At 45.7% G+C, this 22,263-nt stretch overlaps 1 protein-coding gene across 2 annotated transcripts in view; it reads right to left on the bottom strand.

The window, feature by feature from the left end:
• PIK3C2G (phosphatidylinositol-4-phosphate 3-kinase catalytic subunit type 2 gamma) overlaps nucleotides 1-22,263 on the bottom strand; it is a 383,327-nt gene that overhangs the window by 80,311 nt on the left and 280,753 nt on the right. For both annotated transcript variants that reach the window (XM_075897745.1, XM_075897746.1), the window contains one exon: nucleotides 6,618-6,774. In XM_075897745.1, coding sequence (XP_075753860.1) covers nucleotides 6,618-6,774 — 157 coding nt within the window. The remainder of the gene's footprint in view (nucleotides 1-6,617; nucleotides 6,775-22,263) is intronic.

Genomic DNA, 22,263 nt, shown 5'->3' with positions numbered 1-22,263 from the left:
TTATTTCTTCCCTCATGCTCAGGAGCATACGCTGGTACTGCTGATATCGGAAAACATGCTGCTCTCCACCATGAGAATATAGCATTATCTCCATACTGGGCCAAAACATCTTGGGTGGTGCAGAATCACAATTTGCTGGAAGCCACTAGCACTTAGTTACCAGTCAAAGCAGAGAGAATTTACAACCCCTATCAAACATGGCACATTTTGAAATTGGCCTTATATAACTGCAAATTGGACTTTAAAAAAAAAAAAAAACCAACCCAACCTTATATAGTCATCCCAAAAAGCGGAACTCAGATAGAGAGATGGAGACAAGAGGCAGATTTTCAGATCTGCACAAAGCTTTCCATCATGGAAATTTGAAATTGCTTTTTTTCCTGCATGAAATAAATATGAGATTGTTAGTCTTTCCCTTCCTGCTGTCATCTGGTATTCTGCATTAAAGTAAGCCAAAAGGAGATCTTCCCCATAGTCTATTTCATTTTCTAAAAATTATCCTTAAAGGCTACGTCTAAACTACACCCCTCTGTTGGCAGAGGGATGTAAATTAGTTGTTTCGAAAGTGCAAATGAAGTGGAGATTTACATATCCCGCGCTTTAGTTGCATAATCGCATCGTGGCGCTGTTTCGAACAAGCGCCACGTCAAAACTGAAACCACATTGAAAAAGCACCTTGTTGTCGAAAAAAATGCATCTAAACCGCAGTTTCAGTTTCAACATGGTGCTTGTTTGAAACAGCGCCATGATGCGATTGTGCAAACGAAGCGCAGGATATTTAAATCCCCGCTTCATCTGCACTTTCGATGTGTCTAATTTACATTCCTCTGCCAATATAGGGGTGTAGTTTAGACACACCCAAACAGTTTTCCCTCTGTCATCATCTAACCTTGGGCAGGTGCAATTTTCTTTTGGGCGAGTTGAAATTTCTAATGTGCAGCATCAATATTGAGGAAGTGTGTGGATGTGTACCGACAATATAAACAAAAACACAACCCACTTCCTTCAGATGAATGATGTACGGAGTCAGAGGTAAAAAAAAAAATAGCAGAAAAGGGGGATGGGGAGGGAAAGAGAAGGGGGAAAAAAATCTTGTCAATTAGAGTGTCCGTGCTAAATGAGGCTAATAGAGTGGGCTATAAGTGCCCGATACTTAGCTTTTGATGTCATTAGAGTGTTGAATGTAGCAGCCCATCCAGGTCAGGGCTTTGGTCAAGCCTTGATTAAAGGTATCAAATTTACAAATGAAGGCAAGTTCTGCAGCTTCTTTCTCCAGCTCGTTTTTTAAATTGCTTTGTAATAGTTTTGTCACCTTTAGATCCATTAGTGAGTGCCTGGGCAAGTCGAAGTTAAAATGTTTCCCAACAGGTTTCTGTGTCATCATTTCAAATATCTGATTGGTGTCCATTTATATTTTGTCACAGAGACTGTCCGATTTGGCCAATATACATAGCAGAGACACATTGCTGACATGTGATGGCATAAAGATCACATCAAAGGATGTGCAGTTATATGAGCCTCTAATGTGGTGACTTATGTGGTTAGGTCCTGTGATGTCACTTGTATAGATGCGTGGACAGAGTTGGCACCGGATTTTAGTGCTTAAAGCCCTCCAGTGCATCATTAACAATCTACAACCTATCCTGGAAAATGATCCCTCACTCTCACAGGCCTGGGGGAGAGCGGAGGTGGGAGGGGGAAGGCAGGGACAGGCCAATCCTTATCTACAGATAACCCCATAACTTCAAACAAAATTCTTTCCATCAACTATGCAGCCCACCTCCATCATACTCAGACAGAAACCTACCCCTGCAATCAACTCCAGAGTCAACTCTGTCCATACTTCTATACAAGCGACATCATCACAGGCCCTAACCATGGGCAGCAAGTTATATGGAGCGGTGCCTATGCTCCAGCAATATTCAGAGCCGGGGGTCCTGCTCCACCAATATTTGGAGCTGGGTCTCTCCCCCGGCCCTGCCTGGAGTGGGCCCTGCCCTCCCCACTGCCGGTCCCCCCCGCGCATCCTCCCACTCCGGCCCCAGACCGTCCCTGCCATGCGCAGATTTCAGTCCATCTCTCCGTTGCGGCGCATGCTGCCGGCTGCTGCTGCCATGCGCAGCATTTACAGGTGAGCGGGGAGACACCCAGGTGTGACGTGACGTCACGGCCTGGGACTTTAAAACTTCTAGGCGTGGCGTTGCGCCACATGACCTAGCTCCGGGTTCGGAGTCCGTGGACTTCTGGGGCCTGAATGCAGACTCTGGCCCCGCAAAGTGGAAGGCAGAAGGTTGGGGAAGGGAGAGGGAGGAGAAGGGGGAAAACTAGGGGGAAGAGGTTGGAGAGGAAGGGGCTTGTGTGGAGGGGGAGGGGGAGGGGAAGGGGGAAGAAAGGGGAAGGCACCAAGGGACAGGGTGGAGGACAGACAAATGCCAGTGGGCCAAGTGCAGACAATGAGGAAAAGGGCAGGAGGGGAGGTGACAGTGGGAGAGGGGAAAGGGTGATGCTGGGAGAGGAGAGGGTAAGGGCATTGGGGGTTGGAGGGAGGAGGAGGTGCTGGGAGAAGGCTTGAAAGAGGGGGTGGGAATGAGAAAGGTGGGAATGGAGCAAGTCATGTGTGAGGGCACAGAGGAGCATGAGGGGAATGAGGGAAGAGAGTGGTGAGGGGGTGGGCATAAGGGAAAAAGAGGGAAAAGGGGACAGGGGCAGTGAGGGAAGGGGGAGGCACCAGGAGGGTGCAGGGCTAAGGGAAGGAGCAGGTGCCAGGAGATTCTGGGGGTGAAGCAGAAGGGCAGACACTTGCAGGAGAGGGACCAGCACCAGAGGAGAGAGGCAGGGCAGGTGTGTGGAGGGAGGTGTTAGGAGAGGGGATGAGGAGGGGTAGCTCACATGATCAGAATGGGGCTACTGAAGGAGTGGGCACAGGGGGGAGAGAAAGGCTGGTGGACGGGAGGGCTGAGGGCAGTGAGAAGGGCAGGAGTCAGGACAGCAGAGGAGGGTGAGGATTTGGGGGAGGCAGGCACCAGGGGAGCTGATGGAGCAAGGAGAGGAGACATGGCAGCAGAGAGAAGGTAAAGGTTTATAAAATATTTATTAATAACTTGGGTGCTACAGTGGTACATCCAAACAAGCCACATGAACTCAGTACTGGTGCACAACACAAAATTCATTCTGCTCATGGGAGGAAACTGTTAGGCTATGTCTACGCTGGCGGCTTCTTGCGCAAGAACACGCCCACACTGCCATGTGTAAGCTGTGCTTTTGCGCAAGAGCATCCATGGTAGTGTGGATGCTTTCTTGAGCAAGAACGTTCCAATGGCCATTTTAGCCATAGGGGTTTCTTGCGCAAGAAATCTCTGCCTAGCATCCACACTGCCCTCTTGCGCAAGAGAGCTTACACCTGTTAGAAAAGAGCGTAGCTCTTGCGCAAAACACCCTCTCTTACCACGCCGTACTGTAAATTTTCTTGCGCAAGAGCAGGCGGGCAGTGTGGCTGCTCTGTGGGTTCTTGTGCAAGAACGACTGTACTTGCACAAGAAGCCGCCAGTGTAGACATAGCCTTAGAGGGAAGACTTCCCCAAGCCTCTCTGCCCCTGAGTTAATGTCACACACATTGGGTTAATGCAATTGCAGGATAGTTGCATGAGGGGGGTTTGGTGGGGGCCAAACTAATCTCTGTTGGTAGGAAGCTGGTGGGAAAAGTCCTTCGAGAGGGGTGACATGACACCTTTTACTTCTGGTATTGTGTCCATCTTGCCCTGAGCGTGTTACCTCCATAGGCCTGGTTAACGGGTGTCAGGGCGTGTAGTTAATCGGGGTCAGGGGCATGGTTAACCGGGGTCAGGGGGTGTGGTTAATGGGGAACCACGAAAAATTATACAAACCTGCTGCCCTTGGCCCTAACCACATAAGCCATCACATTGGACGCTCATACAATGGCACATCCACTAAGTGCCAGCCTTTGATTTGGGATTTACTGCATAATCTCTCATCTGCAGAGCTGAAGGTGCTTACAAACATAAATCGATAAATGTCTCACATCGCCCATCCTTGCCTCAGCCTAAGTCTAGACTACAAAGCTAAGTTAGAAAAAGATGAGCACATTGTGAATTCAATTTGTGTATCTTTTTCCACTTTTCTGTTGAAAGAGGCTTTTCCGAAATTTGGTGCATCTACACAGCACCACATTTTGGAAAAACCTGCTCTTTCGACACATCCCTTATTTCTTGTAGAATGAGGTTTACAGGGATGGTGAAAGAGCGTGTCTGCTTTTTCAATTTTTTTTTTTGAAAAAGTGGACGTGTTCCTGGGACGTGGCATTGCTTTTCTGGGTTTCCCGGAAAAGTGCTGCAGCCTAGACGTAGTCACAGTAACATTATACAAGGGACTGGTAACACTTCCCTGTCTCTACTGGAAATATCTACCTGGTGTGTTCTAGGACCACATTAGCCCTTTTTCATGGTTGCATCACATTGGTGGCACATAGTCATCCTGCAATTGACTGATACATCCAGATCTTTCAACTCCTTTGTTATTTCCAATTTATATTTGTTTAGTATTTGTTTAGGTGTTGGGCCATGCCTAGGTCATCTTTAATGTCCACGTCATCCTCAGTGTTTAGCAGTCCCACTTGTTTTCTTATTTATATGGTAATAGAACCATTTACTATTGGTTTTAATTCCCTTTGAAAAATACAGTTGTACTTGGCTTTTGTCAGTTCTCACTTTAATCCTATACTTTCTGACTTCCAAAAGGTCGTGCTCCTGGCTGACCCCTCATATCTTCCATTTCTTGCAGGCTTTCTGCTTTCTCTTAATCACCTGTTTATGATGCTTGTTCTTCCAGCTTGGTCTGCATCCCTTCCCTATGAATTTTCTTCCCTTATTTGGGATGCAGGCTTCAGATACTTTAAGTCAAAGTTTCAGAAACTAATTGCCACTTTCACATTCAGATCCTTGAATTCTTCAGTCTAGTCCACTTCCCTAAGTAATCCCCTTAATTTTTTTAAAGTTGATTCTTTTGAAAAGAAGGACCCAAGTGGCAGATCTATTTTTCCAGTTAGTTTAAATTCAACCATTCAAACCAAGCCTGTCCTCTCTAACCAGTTCTTCTATGAAGTCCTCATGTAGCCTTCTTTCCTTACTGTATTTATCCTAGTAACAAAAGCATGACAGGCTTCTACAACTGTGGCTCCCAAAATGCTATAATCACTGCACGGTCATAGACCAATCACCATAGGGTGTTCAAACATAATGCATTCTGTGAGTTTAGTTTAATTGGTTCACTTCTTTAATTCCAAACAGTTAGCAAATGGCTATTTGAAGACCTGGAATTAAGATCAGGTGAAATATTCACAAAAGATAATTTTTGGCTTGTTCTCTAATTGGTTGAAATTTTAGACAAACATTCCAATATTGGGGAAAAAAATAGGGTAAAACTTTAATATGAGCAAACCCACAATCAGTTCTCTCAAGAGAGAAAATACACCGATGTTTTACAGGCACAAAGGTGGCACTCTAAGGGTACGTCTAGACTACCGCGTTTTGTCGACAGATACTGTCGACAAAACTTCCGTCGACAAAGAGCGTCCAGACACATGGAGTTCTGTCGACAAAGCAAGCCGCTTTGTCGACAGAACTCCGTAGTCTGGACGCAGTGTTACAGGCAATAACACCTTCTGTCGACAGAACTCTGTCGACAGAAGGTGTTTTGCCTCGTAAAATGAGGTATACCAGCGTCGACAAAACCGCGGAGTTCTGTCGACGTTATGTCGACAGAACTCCGCGGTAGTGTAGACGCTGGTATTGTTTTGTCGACAAAAGTCCACTTTTGTCGACAAAACTAGGTAGTCTAGACACACCCTAAATGAAGTCACTAACATTGGTGTGAAAAAAATACATTCTGGGATATTCCTGGAAACTGGACAATACTCTAAATCACAGTACTAGAGACTTGGCAGAGCTTGATTATTTTGCAATTTTGAGTGATAATATTGATGCTTAATTTTAAGCATTTTTTTCAACTTTTATCGATTTACATGTTCACAGTTGCATGGCCCCTGGCTCCTCCACAGTAGGAGGGAGGAGGATGCATGGCTCCTGGGCCCCCATGAGGGGGAAGGGTGTGCAGCTCCAGGCCCCCGTGGAGCACCAGGGAGGGAGGAGGCCTCATGCCCCTCCCCCCGCAGAGGAGAGAGCACGCAGCTTGTGGCCCCCCTTGAGTGGGGAGGGCACGTGGCTCCCGCCCCATGTCACCAGGCGAGGGGAGGGAATGAGGAGGCAGGGAGGCTGAGGGGATAGTGGGACATAGAGTGACGTGATGACATTCCTCTGTCTTCCGGCAGGAAAATTTCTTATATGGAAAAAGGCAGATGTCAAAATATACAAAGTAAAGGCCCTTAAGTCAAATGCTAGTAACTTTTGAAGCAGCATTTTTCTTATTTTGCATTCATGTAAATGTCTTTCTATCACAAATGAACTAAATTTACCAATAAAAAATTTAATTCTTCCAAGCCTAGCTATAAGGGAAAAAGAAAACAACAGGAAACTGGGTTTTTTTTTGCGGGGAGGGGGACGGTTGTGGGGAAGGGGCGGGTGTTACATCCCTGTCCTCCTTACCATCTCCAGAAGGTTCAAGAGCAATTGGCTGTGCTTCCTGACTATATTATAAGCTCGACAGCAAAGCTCCACAAACTCTTGGAATCGCTGTTGGTTTTTTCCGCCTTCTGTAATGAAATACTCCATCTCTGAAGTGAAGATAAAAGGAGCTCGGTCCCTTGAAAAAAACAAAATACAATGAAAAATGGCAAATCCTATCTGACCATTAATTTTTTAAACTCCCTGCTAATATTTGTTTTCCTAGTATTTCCTCTCTCGTTATTTCTGCCCTCCCTTTCTGCAAAGTGGGTAACATCATACCAGAACATTCAGTGATGTTGACTAATTCTGGCAGACATAGGTCTCTAGGGGTATGCCCGCGGCTTCCATGGGGAGTAACAGTTAATCCGAACTAAGGATTTAGTTCAGATTAACTTTAAACTGCTGCATGTAGCCGCGGGCAGTTCGTTCAAACCAAGGGGGATTTAAAAATGGCGGCCGGACGGGAAGATGCAAATAAAGCCTGGGATATTTCAATCCCAGGCTTCATTTGCCACTCCGGTTGCCTAATTTGCCTACCTAGCTCAAATAACGAGCTAGTGTAGACATACCCTAGGTGAGAACTTCTTAGTGCAAATGGTTATGCAGCAATTTGGGGAGGTTAACAACTGAACATGATTTTTTTAAATTTATTTTTAATTTTGACTGCTTTAGTTTCCTGACTCCCTGCCTGAGCATAATGTTTTTGATCTTGAAGCATATTCTCTCCTGGTACTGAAATATTTAAATCTGTACTTGAACAGAGTGGGATATAAATATAACTCACTACCCCACAAGAAATGTATTTTAAATACACAAAATCCTCCACCTCCCTCCCCCCCAAAAAATCTAGGGTGCAGTTCTGCTTTTGAATACACAGCTGTGAAGGTCTGGTTCTGACTTCAGTTGCACCAGAATACAACAAGATATGCATTGGCTTCTATCCAGTGACTCCAGATTTAGACTGATGTAAATTGCCAGCAGAATCTGGGCCCAAGTCTTGCTTTTTTAATAACTTGTGGATTTGGAGCTATGCTGTGGTATTGCAAAAGAAAGTGAATTAGCCAGACAGACTAAAAATTCTCTCTCTTGAGAGCTTGAGCTTCAATATTAGTCAGATAGGGTACGTCTACACTACAGCGCTAGTTCGAACTAACTTAGTTCGAATTAGTTAATTCGAACTAAGCTAGTTCGAACTAACGCATCTAGAACTAAAAACTAGTTCGAACTAGCGTTTTGCTAGTTCGAACTAGTAAGTCCACATTGAGTGGACTCTGAACAGGGCTTAATGATGGCCGGAAGCAGTGCCGGCAGGGCATAAAAGGAGGACTTAGAGCATGGAGATACTGTCTCAGGCTAGCCGAGGGCTGCGCTTAAAGGGTCCCGACCCCCACCCCGGACACACAGTTCTAAGGGGTGCCCCGCTTGCAAAGAAGTTCTGGCTTGGAGTGCCCTGAGTGCCCACACTGGGCACATCACACCACTCGGCCATCAGCCCGGCTGCACTTGCCGCAGGCTGCCATCTGGGGAGAGGGAGTAATTGGGGGGCTGCAGGAGAGCTTCCACCCCCAGAAGCCCGCAGAGCCAGCCCAGTCCTCCCCATCGGGGGCTCGTACCCCATTCCTCCCTCACCTCCTTCCACTTGCCCTTCCCTAGCCCCCCTTCTTCTTGATGTACAAAATAAAGATAACGTTTCTTCCAACATTGACTCTGTCTTTATTGAAAAAAACTGGGGGAGACTGGGAAAAGGAGGTGGGAGAGGGGAAGAGAAAGGCTGGGAGAGGGGAGGGCAACTAACATGATCAGGGGTTGGGAACAGGTCCCAGATGAAGAGAGGCTACAGAGACTGGGACTGTTCAGCTTAGAAAAGAGGAGACGGAGGGGGGACAGGATAGAGGTCTGTAAAAGCAGGGGTTGGGTGGAGAGGGTGCATTCAGAAAAGTTCTTCCTGAGTTCCCATAAAGAAGGACTAGAGGACACCAAAGGAAAGGAATGGGTAGCAGGCTTGAAACTAGTAAGAGAAAGTTGTTCTTGACAAAGCAAATAGTTAACCTGTGGAACTCCTTGCTGCAGGAGGCTGTGAAGGCTACAACTAGAACAGAGTTTAAAGGGAAGTGAGATCAAGTCATGGAGGTTGGGTCCATGGAGTCCTATTAGCCAGAGGGTAGGAGTGGTGTCCCTGCCCAAAGTTTGTGGAAGGCTGGAGAGGGATGGCACGAGACAAATGGCTTGGTCATTGTCTTTGGTCCATCCCCTCCAGGGTCCCTAGGGTTGGCCGCTGTGGGCAGACAGGCTACTGGGCTAGATGGACCTTTGGTCTGACCCAGGACGGCCATTGTAAGCTCAGGGCTCAGTGTCGGGGGTCTCAGTGGACCCCCTTGATTTTCATTCACACCTGGTCCTGGGTGGCCAGGCTGGCAGCTCTCCTGCCCTAGCCGGCCACTTTCCTGTGCCTAGTGCGGAGATCGTGGACGAGGTCCACGATGTCCGCACTAGCCCAGGAAGGTGCCCGCCTCTTGCGGTCCAGGGCAAGCTCCCGGGAGCCGCCAGCCTGGTCCCGGCAAGAGGGGGTGGGCTGGGGGGCATCGGGTGGGTGGCTCTGTGCCGTGCCAGGTGCAGGGTCTGCTAGCTGGGTGCTGGCAGGCTTGCACCTGGCACGGGCACCGTAGCCAGCCCGTGCCCCTTTAAGGGGTCCGGGGCCGGGAGGGGGGCATAGAGTTTCCCTGGTGTTGGCCAGAGTGGCCACCAGGGAAACCTGGGGAGGGCTAGCCTCCCACTAGTTCGAACTAAAGGGCTACACAGCCCTTAGTTCGAACTAGCTAGTTCGAACTAGGCGTTAGTCCTCGTAAAATGAGGTTTACCTAGTTCGAACTAAGCGCTCCGCTAGTTCGATTCAAATTCGAACTAGCGGAGCGCTAGTGTAGCGCATAGGAAAGTTAGTTCGAACTAACGTCCGTTAGTTCGAACTAACTTTCTAGTGTAGACATACCCATACACTGCTACTCCAGCAGAGAGAGAACCACTACAGGATTTTGTTCCCCATAACTGTGTATGCAGGTATACGTGAACACAACTGAGCCAAGTAATATACACAGCGGATGAGATTTAACCCTGAGCTAGAGGTAAGCCTCAGTCAACATTCAGAATCCATGTATTCCCCAATATCTGGGAGATTTGAACTCCAGATGCAATTTTTTCAGTGTGGGGGCCTCCTTAGTTAAAAATTCACTCAAGAGGAGTCTGACCCCATTCTACTTGCTGAGTCATCCCCACAAGTGATCTGAACATCTTCCCCATGAAAAATTTTCTCTCTCAGTATCCCCCAACTCATTGTTAGTCTCCTTAAACTCTTGTAGACACAGGCTCTTTGTTTGACTGCAGTGATGAAGTTGGGTTGCATTGGATGCTCATGTTGGGGCTTGGGAATTTACTCTAGACAAGACAGTCAGCCTTCTTAATGCCCTAACTGCCTCCCTTTCCCACAGTCTCTGGATTAAAGCATCCTTCCTACAAATCCATCCTCTGCCTTTAAATATTGGCCACAAAGTACACCTGGAAATAACCTCGTTTGCTAAGGCCAAATCAATTTTTTGTGTAACTTCATCGATGTTAATTGTTCATCTTTCCAATCTTTTCTGTGCTGTGTAGGAAGCTGTTTGAGAACATCACTGTTGCCTTTTGTTATTCCATTGGTTTGTGATCTCTCTCACTCGCTCTCTGGAGTTTATACATCTCAGTGACAAATTATAAAAATCACATCTATTATGGATCTCAGTAAACAATTTTTTTCAGGCCCAGCCTTTAATCCATCATTAAGCTTTTCTTAGAGACAAAAGCTCCCCTGTTTAACACAACTACTCCTCTTTGATATTAATCTCTAAATATTCCTATATTATTGCTGAAGAAGATGTGAACAGACAACACTCAGTGAAGTCAGCCTGGGAGACAATCACAGAGCCAGGCCTGCAAAACAGACGAATTTCACCTAAGACTGGAGATGGGGCCAGTTCCAAACTCTGCTTTTCAATGCTCCTCCATCTTTTTTGGTGTTCAAAAACCAAACCTCAGATTTGCTGCAGAGTCTTCTCCTTATAAGATGCCTATTCAAACCTCCAGATGTAAAGCCTCCTGGAGCGCTGTGATGTTTGGAATCTATATTTGAATTTTGAGATTTGTATCAATCTACACCAAGAAATAAGATATTCTGTGAAAGCACAGATATTCTAAAGCAAGGTCAAATCTCTCATGTTAAATCAACATCATGGTTATTTGAGCTGAAATCAGAAACTGTGAGTAACAGAGCTTTTTAGTGGAAGACACAGTTTGGTACAGTGGCTGCTAGCATTAAGCTATTTTTGTAGGCTTTATTCGAGCCCTGTCTGGTATTTGACAGCTCTTATATTATTTGCAGCATTAGCTATGTTGCAAGAAATTCTGAAACCATTGATAAGGTTTCTTAAATTTCTCAATTTCCTTCAAGTCTCCCTTCTAAAGTGTTGGACCTTTCCTCTTACAGTCATCTGAAAAATATGATGTAGATAATTGATTTCTATTGGAATATTTAAGCCAGGCTTTTCTCAAGCTCTTCTGACATCACAGACTCTCTCTTCCATGGTAACCAGATGCTGAAACTCCAGAGATGCAGGAATTTAATGAAGCTAGAAGCTCACAAAAGAAGCGCCTCCCAATTTTAAAGAAATAGCAATATGAAAATAACACAGGAGAGGAAAAAAGTCATCCAGAAACAGAGGACATCTTATTGAGATCTCTTTAAAAAAGCAATTTGCAATGATACAAGGTTTTTAAAGGCTGTGTAAAATGCATCAACAAGGGACAATTTCTGCACGTGTCTCTTTCTGCCTGCTGCTTTTCAGAAGCCCTATTTGAAAATAGGGGGAAAAGGTGCCCCATAAATGACTCCAAAATTGCAAATTGTAAACTGTACTTTGTCAGCTCATCAAACATGTGCAAGTTTATAACATCAGCAACAAATGGTGACTGCTGTTTCAGTCCAAATAAGGAAAAGATAATGTGTGTTCCAGAACTTAAAAAAAACAAACAAACCCTCACTTATGCCTCTCTCTCTCTCTCCATATATTTAAACACATAGCAGGAAATAAAGCGGAAGAAGCATGAGAAGAGGCTTATCTGTGTGAGTACACTGTCTAATGCTACCATACATAAACATGTGTTTGTTTGCCCAGCAGCTCTTTCTTCCTTGATGTGCACTGCTAGAAACATACATCATGGCATTTAACTAAAAAACAAACAAACAAACCCACCCCAAACCAGCACTCACTAGAAGCCACAGTTTCAAGGCAATTGAATTTGTTTTCACCTTCTGTGATCCCCCATTTAAGGTTTCTGGCTCCCCAATGTCATGTCTCTTGGATGAGACCCACATCTCTCTTCTCCTGTCAGGGTCTTTAAAGTGTCACAGTTCCCTGTTCTGTATTCTGATATTAACACCAAGTCAGTTTGCCTCACAGGCAGCCTCTGTACCTTGCTTTCTCTCCAAGGACTATGGACGGTGTATTACCAGCAATTACAAGTTACCGCACAGCTTGTTCTAAGGAAGCACTTTGATTCTTAAGGTAAAAGCATATCAGGGAAAACAAAAGACAGATTTAACACACACACTTAAATATCACGAGTTACTCATCAGCTCCCATGGGCCCCTGGTAGGGCAGAGTCTTTCCAAACCTTTCACAAGAGTTGGGGACTTAGCATTTGCTGGATTAGAATGAAGGTTCTGAGTCAATTTAAATGCAGCCATTTTACACCAGAAGTCACTTCAAATCAACACTCTCTGTTTTTAGTTCCTAGGGGAGCTAAAACCAACCCTCCTCCACAAACCTCTCCTCCACAGCTGCATACAAACCCTGGCCCACAGTGATACATGAACCATTCATAACCTTAATACAACATGTTCCTCCAAAGAGAAGGCACATGCTTTCAATTTTTCTCAAACAGATCATAAATAAGTCATAACATGTCACCACCACAAGGAGCTCAAAGAGCAAGGACTCTGTATCACCATCAACATGTGCACCAACGGGGCCTCACAAGTCAAAATCCAGGTCTCCATTAAGCCTGTGCTCCTTCAATGAAATCAGTGGAATTGCATGGATTTAAGAGAGAATTATTTAGCTTTCCCCACCTCCCAACCTGCTACAGAGTCACTTTTTATCTTCTGTGTTTGCACTGCACTTGTGAGGCAACATAATAAGTAGGAGATTTGGCCTTGACTATGCCTCCATTTAGTAAGGGCACACAAGCCTTTGTTCTAAGGGAGCATGAAAAGGAAGACATTCACGCCATAGTATGCCCTCTATCCTACAAGTGTAAAACTCTGGGAAATGTTGATGCAACTTTGCTTGGACCTTGTACCCCATAGCATATAAGCAAAATCAATGAAATTGCCACCTCTCTTCACTGCAGGTTGTGCCCTGGTGGGCTTACTGACTCCTCTAGTTCCTTATAATGGAAGTGTTTCAACAACGAAGGGAATGCACACACTCAGGGCAAATAGGCTTTTATATAGTACTGGGATTTCAGGAGTTACATTTTGCTATGGCTGTGACCTAAGGTTTATTCAATTAATTCCAGGAAATGCAAATCCGGTCATGAATATCATCATGTATTGCTGTCAGTTCTTCCAAATTTTCATGGGAATGCTTTTTAGTTTCCCTCCAGAGGCTAAGACAGTTTGGGAGGCAGGGAAGCAAATAAGTCTCACATTATTGGATAGCTCAGCATGCTTAAAAACAAACTCAAGTTAAAGTTAAGAATATTTACTAGGGCCTTATCATTGGTTGGAAACTTGCTTCATCCCTAAAGCTGCAGAATAGTCAGATCCCTAGGGTTTACTGACCATTGGCATGAAACATCTGAAATAAGCTGATAATAAAGTTTATAAGGCTAGCAAAATTCCAGCTTTCCCCATTCTGAATCCCACGGTATGGAACATGTTTCTAGTCAGAAAGATGTCTCAACTTCCTTCTTGATTTAGTAATCGGAGCACATGAGACAAACAGCAAGTGACCTTTTCCCCGATTCAAACTAAAATTCCCATTGTGTTGTAAGGGGAAAGTTTGTTCTACGCACACCACAAACAAAGTACTGAGAATCCGGTCAAATAAAGATTCAAACAATTAAACTATAGATACAGTTCAGTGGCTATGAAGGCTGAAAAGAATGAACCTGAGAAATCACACAGAACTTTTACTAGTTTAAAATCAATTGCTTCATCTGTCTAGCCACCCACGTACACATCCTAGGTTTTGGACAATCATCTAGGCTGAGTCATGAATAAGTAGTAACACTCAGCAGGAGTAACTGGAACACAGATGCAGTCACAGAAAAGTAAAGATTTCAGTTAGAGTATGAATATGAATATCTTTTATTCTTCTGAAAAACCAAAAGCTTCTTTAAATCATGCTCAGCAGATTGGATTTTTAATTCAGATCCTTATTTCTGCAGGTTTGTCAGGAAAGGACAAACTTTGCATACCTCATAGAAACAGGCTGTGAACAACTAAACAGTAAAATCTGTCTAATGCAACTACTCAAAACAGTGGACACAAATCAGCTGTGGTACAGAGATGATCTCCTTCTCTAAGGGTATGTCTACACTACCCTCCTATTTCGAAATAGGAGGGTAATGTAGGCATACCGCAATTGCAAATGAAGCCCGGGATTTGAATTTCCCGGGCTTCATTTGCATAAGCGGGGCGCCGCCATTTTTAAATCCCCGCTCGTTCGAACCCCGTGCCGCGCGGCTACACGCGGCACGAACTAGGTAGTTCGAACTAGGAAACCTAGTTCGAACTACCTAGTTCGTGCCGCGTGTAGCCGCGCGGCACGGGGTTCGAACGAGCGGGGATTTAAAAATGGCGGCGCCCCGCTTATGCAAATGAAGCCCGGGAAATTCAAATCCCGGGCTTCATTTGCAATTGCGGTATGCCTATATTACCCCGCTAGTTCGAACTAGCGGGGTAGTGTAGACAGACCCTAAGAGAACTCTAGAGCATTTATTAAGTTTGAGGTTAATCTGGGGGAATGAGACAGGTCATTGACAGGTCATTGACTAAGAACAGTAGTCTATTTTATAAGGTTATTTATACAATTGACGGCCTAATTTTTTTGAGTGATTTCATGGATAAACATCAACTCTGAGCCATATGTACAATATAAAGCATTATCCAAATACTCTAAAATCCCATAACTAGGTATCAAGTATCAGAGGGGTCTGATACTGTCTGACACTGTTAGTCCGAATCTGCATAGACAATGAGAAATCCTGTGGCACCTTATAGACTAATAGATTTATTGGAGCATAAGCTTTCGTGGGCAAAGACCCACTTCATCAGATGCAACAAAGTGAGTCTTTGCCCGCGAAAGCTTATGCTCCAATAAATCTGTTAGTCTATAAGGTGCCACAGGATTTCTCATTGTCTATGCAGATTCGGACTAACAGTGTCAGACAGTATCAGACCCCTCTGATACTTGATACCTAGTTATGGGATTTTAGAGTATTTGGATATAAGGTGCCACAGGACTTCTTGTTGTTTATAACTAGGTATGGAATTAATAAACCAGATCATCCGCTGATCAAAAGGGAAAATGAAAAAGCATTTTTATAATCAAAATATTCAATGTTACCATGGTTTATATTCTTAAACCTACATCAGTTGAAATACAAACCAAGCTGCTGTAGCCTGTAAAGTAACAATCAAATACAGAGATGTTTACAGGATCTGTTCAGAAGCAAAGAGGATGTAGGGTATGATACAAAGTCTACTCAATTCAACAGAAAAACTCCCACTGACTAACAGCTGAACCTCTGTAGTCCGGAACTCTACTCTGGCAACATCTGTGGCCTAATAGGACTAAAGAGCCCCAGCGGCAGAGGCTGCTCGCATCTCAGGGTGGAGCCAGCTGGCAGGGCCTGTGGGGCAGTGGAGCCTGCGGGGCACCAGAGCCCGCAGCTGGCAAGGCAGGGAAGCCAGTGTGGGGAGCAGAGCTCATGGGCAGTGGGTGGAGAGAGGGCCCAGTGTGGGGCTGGCGCCCCCCTCCCAGACCTGCCCTGGTCTGGAAAACTCCCTTGTCTGGGACCAATCAGGTCCCAGGGGTGCTGGACCAGCGAGGTCCAACCTGTACCTTAGGCTTTAATTAGGTCCTTAGTAGGGAGTGACCAAGCAAGAAGAAAAAGTGTGTTGCTCTATGCGCTGAGGAAGAAAAAAAGGAAGTTACACAAAGCCACAGATGTGCTTTCCCTTGGTTCACTGAAGTTATGATCGCATGTGAACAGTAGTGTACGCCTCATGTGGACTGGAGAAAAAGTATGCTTAAGTGAAAACTTAAGCAAAGCCAGAGGGAAATTTGCATCACTGTACATGGTCCCAACCACTGCTGAAATCCACCCAGCATTAGGGCAGGGTCAAGTGAGGTTTCTTTGGGGATTCTCTGCATCATGGAGGTTTGAGTGCATACCACTGCAGAACTATGCAACAGGGCTAGTGCCTGGGTGTACAGTGAGCTCAGTGAATGTGTGTGCTACAGACAAAGTCATGTTCATAGCATTTACATTAATTTCATGCATTGACCTTTTACAGCTTTAAAATATACACTCAAAATCTATGAAACAATGACTAATAATGATCTATGCAACATAGTTCAATAAAGCGCACATTTGCCTCAAACTCCATGTAAACCTTCAAAAAGACTGAACATCCTAGCAAAATATAGCTTTGGAGATTAGTAAAAAGCTAAACCTTTATTCCCTGGATCATCCTTGACCATCTTTGATCAGACTCAGTCAGCTTTGCGATCACCCTCCCCCTGTGTGATAACAAGAAGTAGAGCTGACCTAGCACAGAAAGCTGTAAAAGTCAGAGGCTAAGTGACGAAGGGAAGCTAGCAAACAGGGGACCACAAACAGGAGTTTGAGGGGGAGTTTTCTATATCTTGACTTTAGGAAAGCTTTTGATACTGCATCGCATGATCTTCTCAAACAAACTAGGGAAATACAACCTAGATGGAGCTACTATAAGGGGGATGCAAAACTGCTTTGAAAACCATTCCCAGAAAATAGTTATAGTGGCTCACAGTCCTGCTTAAAGGGCATAATTAATGGGGTCTTGCAGGGATAACTTCTGGATCAGGTTCTGATCAATGTTATAATCAATGATTTAGATAATGGCAGAGAGAGTACACTTATAAAGTTTGTGGACAATACTAAGTTTGGAGGAGTTGCAAGTGCTTTGGAGGATAGGATTATAATTAAAAATGAACTGGACAAACTAGAGAAATGGTCTGAAATAAATAGCATGAAACTGAATCAGGACAAATGAAAAGAACTTCACTTAGAGGACATCAATTGCACACATACAAAATGAGAAATGAATGCCTAGGAAAGAGTACTGTGGAAAGGGATCTGGGGGCCAGAGTGGACCACAAGCTAAATATGAGGGAACAGTGTAACACTATTGAAAAAAACTGGCAAACATTATTCTACGTTATTAACTAGAGTGTTGTAAGCAAGACACGAGAAGTACTTCTTCCGCTATACTCTGTACTTATTGGGCCTCAATTGGAGTATCGTGTCCAGTTCTGGGCACCACATTTCAAGAAAGATGTGGAGAAATTGGAGAGAATCCAGAGAAGAGCATCAAAAATTAGTAGAGATCTATAAAACATATGTCCACAATGCAGATTTTTTATGCAAGAACCTTTTTGTGGAAGAGATCTTCCACAAAAACTTCTTGCCCAAAAGCAAGTCAATACTACAAAAGTGCATCGCAAAAGTGATGTGCTTTTGCGCAAGAGAGCGTCCGCACTGCATGGATGCTCTTGCGCAAGAAAGCTCTGATGGCCATTCTGTGAATGGCCATCAGAACACCTGTGCTTTTTGTGCAGGAAACCCCTGTTGAGTGTCCACACACACACACACACACACACACACACACACACACACACACACACACACACACACACCTTTTTGCACAAGAACTCTTGTGTAAAAAGCAGTTATTCCTTGTAGAAAGAGGTAAACCTACACCACAAAAAGCCCTCTGTTCTGCCTGTGGCGGGTTTTAAGGGTGCGAGCTCCACACCCCGCGGCTTCCGCCCGCACCCCGTGCCGGGGCCGGCGGAGTGGGGTGGGGCTCCGCGAACCCACCCCCTTTGAGTGTTCAGTTATCCCGTTATCCGGGGTCCATGAGTGAGACTGGTCCCGGGTGCGATCACCCCTCGCCCTGAGTGGGGCCGGGGGGGGGGGGCTCGGCGGACCCGGGCCGGTACCTTCCCGGGTGGACCCCGGCCGGGGGCCCGACCGGGGCTCTTGAGCCGTCCCTCTAGTCCTGCTCCCTTCCTCTCGGTCCCTCTCAGAGGGGAGGCGGAGGTTGGGTAAAGTGTTCGGCTATTGCCGCCTTGAGGACCTAGGCTGAGGTAGGGGTGTGGGGAGTGGGGGACCCAGGCCCGCCCTCACCACTGGGTCCCAGCCCGAGGCCCTAAGTGGGGTGGGTGCCTTAGGGCGATCCCCCCACGGCAGGCGGGGCAGCCGCCCGAAACTCGCCTGCCCACGGGCGCCAAAACGGTCCCGACTCGGACTCCTTCCACTCCCGCGTCGCCGGCCCCCCGGGCCGGCGCAGGGTTAAGTCGCTTACCCCATCGCAGACGCCGTGCCCGTCCCAAGGCGAGTCGCCAGCTGCCGGTGTCGTCTCCCTTCGTTGCCCGGAAGGCCGGGTGCTTGGGGTGTCGGGAAGCCAGGGTGGCTGCCCGCTCGCTCCCCCTCTTCTGAGCGTCCCCGAGCCCCTGTTATGGGCGCGGGCGGGTGACATCAGGGGCGTAAGCCCCGCCCCCGCCGGGGCTCTCCAGCCCGGCTCCGGCCGGAGCGTGCCCACGGCTCCGCCCCGGGCACAAACCGTGGCGCCCTAGTCGGGCGTTTCGCGGCTGCCCGGGGCTTCCCCCGCTTCCCCCAGCGCGCGCCCGCCCCCGCTTCTTGCCGCGGCGGGGCCAGCGGCGCAGTGCCGAGCGGCTTTTGGCCGTCCGTGGCCGCCGCTTCCCGCTCGGGGGGGGGGGCCTCCCCCGCTCCTAGTGCGGACCCTGCTGGGTCCGTCACACTGCCGTTCTACTGTAAATTTTCTTGCACGAAAAAAATGCTTGTAGTGTGGAAACTCTGCAAGTTTTGTGCAAAAATGGCCAGTTTTGCGCAAAAACTCTGCAGTGTAGATGTAGCCTGAGAGATTGAAAAAATTGGATTTGTTTAGCCTGGGAAAGAGAAGACTGAGAGGAGACATGATGAGAATTTTCAAGTCCCTAAAAAGTTGTTACAAGGAGGAGAGAGAAGAATGTTTCTTCTTAACCTCTGAGGATAGGACAAGAATAAGGACTTAAATCGCAGCAATGGCAGTTTAGGTTGTGCATTAGGAAACACTTCCTGTCAGAGTGGTTAAGTACTAGAATAAATTGCCTGGGGAGATTGTAGCATCTCCATCATTGGAGATTTTTAAGAGCAGGTTAGACAAACACCTGTCAGGGCGATCTAGATAATGTTTAGCTCTGCCAAGAGTGCAGTGGACTTCATCAGGGCAGGGTGCTCACCAGCCAGGTGTGAGAGACATGCACAGAATGCAAGTACTTTCCCCTCACTCCCTCATAGTCCATAGGGAATGGGGTGAAAAGATAGTCACATCCCAGAGCACATGGCTGCTGCCCCCTACCCTCCCGAAAAGGCACCATTGACTTCCTGAGGTCCCTTCCAGCCCTATGATTCTATACTCCTGCTCTCATCAAAATGAACAATATTTTTGCCACTGACTTCGATGGGAGCAGTATCAGCCACAAAGCTGCCAATTACATTGCCTGTAGCTCATTGTAAATCTATATTCAACTGCGTCTACTAAAGCATACAATGCAGAAGTGTGGAACTTTCATACAAGTCCAAGCTTGTTTGTTTTGCAAACTCTTGCAAAATAAAAAAAAACAGGCCCATACTTTGTTGCTACTTCTATTCATCCAGCTATTCCAGTATGTCTAAAGAGAACAGTCTGTTTCCCAAACACCAAATGGCAATTGCACATTAAGATGCATTAGAAGAGACAAATGACTGAGCGAGTTTTGAGCAGCCTGCCACCTAAAGTTTATTTCTCTAGATAGATTTCTCCCACCTTTTGTTTTTCTTTTAAGCCTTTATTTATTGCAACAGACAGTTGGGAGGCTTCCTTACAGACCTCACAGTGAAGAGTTTTTGAGGTAAGTGAGGCCCAAGAAGCTACAAAGGAATATAAGCGTTGTGATACCCATTATCACCACAGCTAACTTTTAGGTGTCTGCAAAATCACTGGGACAAGTATGGAACCTATACAGAGTTTGAATGAGGCAAGTAGGCTCTGTATACAATGAACAGGGAGAGATATGCACCTTAGAATGGCATCTACAAAAACTATCAAGCTAGGTGGTCCCCTGCCTAAGCTAGCTAATGGCAGATGCTGGTGAGGGGATGTGTCCTAACCTGCTCAGGGAGATAGGTACCTGAGTTCAGGCTGCACAGAGGAACCCTACCCCCATTAGTGCCATACAAACCAGGGGAAAATAGATATTCTTCCACCTAACTCAGATTCAGGGCATGAGCCAATTGGCTTGCTCAGAGGTCAATAAATGCCACACAGAACAGGAAGGCAAAGGAAGAAATACTCCTTATCTTAAGCGCAGTGACTGAGATGCACACAGGAGTGGCCCTAGACGAGCTGCCAGCAACTGGTGCCCTAGGCAAAACGCACGATCAGTGCGCGATCAGCACCCCCGCCTCCAAAGCCCTCAACGGCCATTTATCTTGATGCCCTAGGTAACCGCCTAGTTTGCCTGTGTTGACGAGCTGCCACTGGATGCACACTGGGCTGTGAGAGACCCCTGGTTCAAGTCCCCCCTACCCTCAGCCTGATGAGGAGAGGTGCGGCCATCACAGATCTGTCATCTCCCAGCAGGTGCTCTAGCTACTGGGCCATAGAATGGCTCTTTTCCTTTTTCTGCCCCAATTGTTAATTGTTCAATAATTTAATTAACAGTGGAACAACTTCAACAGGAGACTGAGGGAGGTCCCTATCAGAATATCCCAGAACCCAGTGGTTAAATCACCTCATTTGTGTGGTGCCAGATCCCTGGTCAAATTTCTTCTCATCAGGGAAGTAGGCAGGGAGTAGAAGTATGGCTCTCTCACATCTCAGGTTAGTACCCTAAACACTGGGCTAAAAGGAAAGGCCCCTTCTGGGTTTGTGCAGAGTTGAACAACCAGTGAGCATGTCTGTCACTTCAGGCCCTATACATGACTGAGGTGGAGGACACCCTCGCTTCGATTTATAAATTGCTCTGGGGCTTAGGTGAGGGATAGAAAATCAAGTGCCTAACGGCAGGCAGCAGTGTGCATGCCCAGAGCCAGAAACATAGGCACTTAGGAAATTGTTCACTGCAAAAAAACTTAGGCACTGAAAGAGTTTAGGTGACTACAAGTTTAGCAGAAGTTTAGTGAATATATGTGGATCATAGTGTTGCTTAAAAGTGGAACGTAGGCACCTAAATCTGGGGAATAGGTGCCTAAGTACATTTGTGCATTTAGGGTTGAAAGGTCTGTGCATGGTGTAATTACGAGAATGGCCCTTCAGACTAGGAGTGTTGTGTTTTGATGCACAGGCAGCAGAGGGGGAAAATGTTGCCTTTTACACTGAAATCTCTTTTTTATCCTAGTTTCACTCAGAAAATTGTATTAGCATCCATCACAGCAGTTTTCTGAGCGTGGGATTTTCAAAGGTATCATTGACTTTTATGGGAACAGTGTTCTTAAGTCCTGTAAGTGCTTTGGAAAATCCCAACCTGATTGACTTATATGGAGGCCATTCCCCTGACATTAAAGCCATTGCAACATGACCATTAAGCTTGAAACTACTCGCACAGTATGTCCTAGACTGGATTTGATTTCCAGCCAGCACTATACACGTTGTTCATGAGGCATTCTGCTCTTGATTAGCAATGGTAGTTTCCCATATTCTTGAGTAATTATTGAGCAAATTCTTCAAGGTATTCAAGGTAATTTTTCCTTTTAAGAATAGTTGTTACATGTGTACCTAGGCTTGGCAGAATTTGATATTTATTTTTCATGAATGATATTTTAAGTACGTTTTTACCATTTAAATGTTCACAATTCAGGGAAATTAAGTGGGGTCAGATAATAATTATATGGCAGTTAAAATGTGAAAAGTTAAAGATGTCTAGCCACTAAGACACAAACTGTCAACATCACATGTAAAAATAAACCAAGTAAACAGCCTTATATCAACATGCAATAAGTTCTCAAGCTGCATTTTTCTTATTTTACTTATCCAACAATTTTGATTATTATGGATGGAAATATTTTTTTCATCAGTTTGTATGGATATAGTTAAATCAACCATTTACCAATAAAAATCTAGTACTTCCAAGCTTTTTAATCCATCCATTCATCCATCTTTAAGTTTCCCAGTGTATCATCACATTATATATACTCCCTGTCCTCAGCAGGCTGGTCTATGCTACAAGATGTAGCCATGTCTGACCGTGGCTGTCAACAACCATGCTAGATGAATTAGAACTTA

Source organism: Pelodiscus sinensis, chromosome 1 (genome assembly GCF_049634645.1).
Source record: "Pelodiscus sinensis isolate JC-2024 chromosome 1, ASM4963464v1, whole genome shotgun sequence".
Classification (NCBI taxonomy): domain Eukaryota; kingdom Metazoa; phylum Chordata; order Testudines; family Trionychidae; genus Pelodiscus; species Pelodiscus sinensis.
This window is presented reverse-complemented; position numbering and strand designations above follow the sequence as displayed.